The sequence below is a fragment of the Pristis pectinata genome, chromosome 9 (genome assembly GCF_009764475.1).
Source record: "Pristis pectinata isolate sPriPec2 chromosome 9, sPriPec2.1.pri, whole genome shotgun sequence".
In the NCBI taxonomy this organism is placed as follows: Eukaryota; Metazoa; Chordata; class Chondrichthyes; order Rhinopristiformes; family Pristidae; genus Pristis; species Pristis pectinata.
This window is the reverse complement of record NC_067413.1, coordinates 33,131,487-33,137,486: the sequence shown is the minus strand read 5'-3', so window position 1 is coordinate 33,137,486 and position 6,000 is coordinate 33,131,487. Positions and strand designations below refer to the sequence as shown.

General features: G+C 44.6%; 1 protein-coding gene across 2 annotated transcripts in view; it reads left to right on the top strand.

Moving 5' to 3' along the window:
* Positions 1 to 687: 687 nt before the first annotated feature.
* Positions 688 to 6,000, top strand: part of LOC127574191 (ATPase family AAA domain-containing protein 2-like) — a 43,142-nt gene continuing 37,829 nt past the window's right edge. The window contains exon 1 of one of the 2 annotated variants that reach the window (XM_052022979.1): positions 688 to 901. In XM_052022979.1, coding sequence (XP_051878939.1) covers positions 791 to 901 — 111 coding nt within the window. In that variant the 5' untranslated portion in view covers positions 688 to 790. The remainder of the gene's footprint in view (positions 902 to 6,000) is intronic. The other variant, XM_052022978.1, reaches the window with a different exon arrangement.

Sequence of the window (6,000 nt, the reverse complement as noted above, 5' to 3'; positions counted from 1 at the left end):
AGTTTTTCACTGTACCTCAGTACATGGGACAATAATAAACCAATTTACCAATTTAGATCAGAGAGTCCTCCCTTACGCAGTTGCTCAGGATGAACTGAGGTAAGAACCCTTGCATCCTTCTCCACACCCTCTTAGCAAATCTAGTCTGCAAAGGGGTGGGTGACCATCTCCTCCCTACCGCAGCCGTCCTGAGAGGCATGCGTTGGGAATTATATTTTGTCTGTAGAAGAAGCATCTGACTGGAAAAGCCCCGAAATTAAGAGCTGCTCAAGAATAATCAAGACCTGACTCACACCGACATTGGCAACCACCTCCCGTGAACCCAAGCCAGCAGGGAACCCACGTGTTTCTTTGTTTTGACCACGCCCCCGTCCGTCGCGTCACGCACCTAATGTTTACCAGGTTCTGATTGGACTGTTGTGATGCAATCAAGCGGCGGTTTGTACCACGTGACTCCAGCCGCCACGGATTCGCTGGAATCCTAACCAATAAGGGACCCCTTGCCTTCCAACAGGTTTGAAGTCGAATCCCTCCGCGCCAAAGAGTACACTTAATACTCTTTCAGCCAAACGGGTGGAAAGTCTCCACATTCATCAGATTTATTCACTTGCGTGAGGGTTTTGCTGGTTTTATGTGGAGTGGCAGGTCCCTGGTTGAGCATAAGGGAGGTCTATTTTCCCCGGCGGAAGGCGAGGCGAACGGTGCTACGGGAGGAGGTGCGCGGGAAAGTTCTGGCGCTGGAATTGGCGGCGGTTAACGGTCGGTGGTTGCCGCTCGCCGCCTCGCCACCATGGTGATGCTGAGGAGCGGCGCGTCCCTGTGCCTCAACTCCAGCTCCGAGTTCATCGCCTTGTCTGTCGGCGACAGCCCGGCTTTCGGCAAGAGAGGCCGGGGCTCGTCGGTGAGCGGGCGGGAAGCGGCAGTCATGGGAGGGCGAGACTCCCTGGGATGAGGGAGGGAGGTTGCTTGCTGACCGTGGGCCCAGACCAGTGACGGTATATTGTTACCGCGGGCCGGGGCGGCTATGGAGGGGCTGTCACTCAGGCCCCGGCCGATTTTGTCCTCCCTCATCTGTCTTTCCTGCACCCCTCCCCCCCCCCCCGGTCGATCACGCGGTTGGGGTCCGGCGGCGGCTGCCCGTGCGGGACCTCTTCCCCAACTGCCCTTCTTCCCCCTCTTTCCTCCCTGTCCTCTCTTCACTCACTCACCACCCACCCCCGCCCCCCGACATTGATCGAGGCTCTCTGGGCGGGAAGGAGGGAGGGCGGACTCGCGCCTTTTCGGGAGAAGGGGTGGGGCTGCTTTGAGAACGGAACCAAGGAGCCTCCGGCCGTTCTCTAACGGCTTGGTGCCGGCTTGTCCTCACTGGGACGAGGCCCCGAGAGTCGTGGGTGTCTCTCTCTTGTTCTTAAGGGCTCCGGGCGCTGGCCGCGGCTCCGGAATTAATCGGTCACATGAGCGCGGTGTCCCCATTTGAAGTCCTGCACTTCACATCCCTTCCACCGTTCACTTAACCCCGCTCACGATCTTTTCTCGTCCCGCTGCCCTTCTCTTGCTGAGTTAAGTTGGATGATCAAGGCGGATTTTGCGAGATTTCCCAGCCGCCTATGGAAGGGGCCATATCCCAGCATTCGTAGCTGTAGTGAAAGTCCTCTATCCCTAGAACAGAGCCTCTAGAACTTCTGCCGATACCCCCAGAACACGGGGCACTCCTTGTCCACGGCAAGAGCAGCGTCCCACGATGATATTGATCATGGTTACCTCCTAAAATCTGGGCTATCGTATCCAGTTCTCGGTGCACATTTTAAACAGGACATAAAAGCTTTGGAGAGGTGCAGACTAGATTTGCTAAAATAGTTGCAGGAAGAGGGATTTCAATTACGCGGAGAACTTGGTCTAGAGGAGATGGTGGGCGGGTGGTCAGATTGAGTTGTTTACGTTTTTGAAAGGCTAGAAAGTTCCCACTTGCAGAGAAACAAGAACCAGGGTTCATAGAAATATATATTTAAAAATATAAAAAATACAATCATGTTGATCATCCAAACTCAGTACCCTTTTCCTGCTTTCTCCACATATCCTCTTGATCCCTTTAGTGATTAGTACTAAATTTCGCTTCTTCATGAATATATTTAATGATTTGGCCTCAACTATCTTCTGTGGTAGAAAATGCCATGGGTTCACCACCATTTTACCTCATCCACTGCTAATTAGCCTATCCTGTATCCTTGGGTTGTGACCCTGGTTCTTTTCTTCCCTCAGCATCGGGATCTTGGCTGCATTTAGTCTGTCCATTCCCATCAGAATTAATAATCCAATCATCCTAATCTCAATTTCTATCAGTCCAGTAAATCCAGGAATAATTGCTCCATTTTCTCCATAGCGAGGGCATCCGTCCTCTGATAAGACAACTAAAATTGCACACAGTACTCAAACTGTGGCCTCACCAAGGCCCTGTACAATTGCAGTAAGACATCCCTGCTCCTGTACTCAATTCTTGCTATGAAGACAAATAAGCCAATAGCCACTTTAACCACCTACAGACTTTCATTGACTGGCATGCAAGTACACCCAGGCCTTGCTGCATCTCTCCCTTTCCTCATATCTTTCTATTCAGATAATCTACCTTTCTGTTTTTGCATCAAAATGAATAACCTCATTTATCCACAAATGCTTCTGCCATGCTTTATCCCACTCCCACGTTCTACCCAAATCACACTGGAGCCTCTCTGCATCCTCCATAGCTCAACCCCCTCTTCTCCCCCCCTCCTTTGTGTTTACAAACATCTAAGAATTAAATGTGATATCTCCATCTAAACCATTAAGGTATTATTGTAAACAGCTGGGGTCGAAGCACTTAAACTTATAGTGCATCACTAGTCACTGCCTGCCATTCAGAAAAGGATATGTTTATTCTTTGTTTTCTGTCTGCACACTAGTTCTTCTTGAAGTTACATTAACCCCAATCCCATGTACTTTAATTTTGCACTGTAATCTCTTATATGGCATCTATTGGCAAAAGGACCAAAAGTGAAATAAGGAAAAATATGGAGTGGAGTGTGCTGCTGAGTTAATCTGTGGCAGCAGTTTCAGTTGTAGCATTTAAAAGGAAGCTGTATAAAATCAAACAATGTACAGGACAGTGGGGGGGGGGGGGGGGGGGGTGAAACCAGCTGGACTGCTCTTGTGTAGAGCCTGGATTGCTTTGATGGGCCAAACGATCTCCTTTTGTGCTGTAACCATTCTGTGAGTCACTGAATTCGGTTGACTTTTCAATTGCAGATTGGGTGACTGCTTTGCAGATCACCTCCATTTTCTCCAAGGGTGACTCTGATCTTTAGGTTGCCTTTTGACCTCTAATTACACTGTTCTGATGTCGTACAACTTGAGCATGAGAAACAATATCTCATTTTCTGACCAGACTTCAGTACTCAACATGGAATTCTGTCTTTTAAATTTTCTTTGGAAGCTATAAAATTGATCTGGATATTTGGGTAGATTAAGATAACTTGCACTTGTCTTGGTGCAAAATAAATTAACTAGCCATTCATTTCATCTAATTTGGGGATTTACTACTGTGCCAAGTAAATGCCTTTGATTACTTGTACCTTCAGCTATCCAAATAATGATGCAACTTGGGAAATTACCTGTTCATGGTTTAGCATGGTTATCTCTTTGAAATGATTACAGCAGTTTTCTAATAGATATTACATTTGAGAAATGCATGGAGGACTAGTGTATAAACTGTCTCTTGGAGTTATAAAGATCTCCTTGAAATCCATTTTTGAAAATGTGACAGATGCTCAGTAATTTAAAACCAAGGTAAACAAAGTGGATTTTGTTATGACTGTTGGCAGCCAGATCTGAATAGGGTCTGAATTATTGGTTTCCTCTACTCGTTCATAGTATACAATTGATTTTTATTTACATCTGGGTGAACAAATTAATTTGTATAACCATTTATTATCCTATAATTATTAGGCATCTATTTAGCAGACTTGGATGGTAAACTTGCTCAGAATTGAGAACTATCTGCAGCTGTGTGGAGGACAGGCATCTCTTCAATCCAAAGCTGGCTCGATTTGTTTGGTCTTGCAATATTATCAATAGCCACATCTATAAATGTCTTCTCTGGGGACCTTGACCATAATTTTTTTTACTTTAGTAGAAACTTTAAAAATAGTCCATTTGAAAAGCACCATATTCAGGTGTCTCTTTAAGGCACAGGAACAGCTGTTTTTTTGTCGCATTACAAATTCTAAAATTCTCTTGCCATAGAGCTAATGTATTGGCCAATCCATTCTTTATTCAATTCATTGGCAGCAGTCTAAAATCCAAAATCAGAGTTGATACTCATTTTGCTCCACCTACTTGTTGGATAAAATGTTATTTGTGGTCTGAACTGTATCTGTCTTCAACATATTAGAAAAAAGCCATAGTTGCTTTCATGCCCTAATGTTCTGAGATGATTTACAGCTAATGAAGTACTTTTGAAGTTTGTTTTCATGTTGGAAGCCTTGCATTTAATTTGCATGTAATGAGTTTCCAGGATCAGTAATAATATTGAATGAGTTGAATATTGGGCAGATGGTTCTGCTTGAAATAGTGTTTTAGGATCTTGTATGTCATCCAGAGAAGATAGTTGGGCCACAGGTTCATATCCCTGAAAGACGGCACCTCTGAAAATGCCTACCTTTTATGATATAGCTGCCTAGATCTTCACTGGTACTTGAATAATGATGAGATAAAATGAGCATATTGGACTATGTAAATCATGGGGTCCTCACACCTTTGTTTCTTCAATATGCTGGTTTATTGTCTCCAAGGGCTGAATTAACACCTAATTAGGTGAAGATTGGTTTGATTTTTGATGGTCTTTCAGAGCGCCAACTTTGATTGTATTACAGAACATCTAGGCTTGGAATTTGGCTGATGTTGTTTCGTGACAAGACTCCTGTAGGAGCAATGTGTGGTACATGTCTCTGTAGAAAATACAGTACCTGTGTAGCGGAAAGGTTCCAGGTCCTATGCCTGAAACAGACATTGAACCCCTTGCAAATGGTGGTCCTTTTTGTATCACCTTTGTGACCAAATATCCCTTTAAGACTTTTATTCCAAGTTTGATATACTCCAAACACATTTGGTGCTTGGCAGCTGTTCTCAGGAAATCTTAATTTATTAGTGGTTCTCAATGGGACTGCTGGAAAGTAACACCTAAGCTATTGAGGTATTTTAAAAGAAGATATCTTGCTGAATGTGGAGTCTAAGATGGTTATTGGTTCCCACATTCGCTCACTTGTCTCAAATGAGGTCCTTAGACGTTTCGTTTTGCCTAGTGTTTCTTTAACAAACTGGGACAGGAAATGTTCCCAGCTCTGAGTTCATTTGACCTAATTTTAGCTGTTAGCTGTGTTAAGACAGATAAACATCAAGATAAAAATATTGAATGTGCTTTGCTGTTTCAAAGGAAGCTTGATTCCTGCCAACAGATAGTAAGACTGATAGCTAAGTGCTTGGGTGAAGGTGTATTTTAATGAATGTCTTGAAGAACAAGAAGCTTAGAGAGGGAATTATGAGCAAGGCTCTGGCAGCAGTAAGCATAGTTGCCAATAGTGGAGCAATAAAAATCAATAACAAGTCAGAGGCTGAAAAATAAAAAAACTGCAGAGATTTCAAGATTGCTAGAGGTTACAGAGAAGTATGTATAGGGCTAGGAAATGGACCTGAATTTCATTGGCTATTCCTCGGAGTCAAGAATGACTTCCGCCATAGTTCTCTGGGTTTGGAAATTTTTGAGAGACTGCTGTGAGATTTGCAGACTCTGCCACAGGTGGAGTTTGACAGGGTAGGTGGTGGTGTGTTGTTTGCTCCTCCTGCTTGCCCGTGGCTTCTTTGCTCCATTTGGTTCCTTATAAGTTGCCTCTCTGCCAGGTTGAGTGGCCTTTCTCAATGGCAGTCTTACTTGACCCTAGTCTGTATTGGGGTTAAGTCTGGTGAATCTGT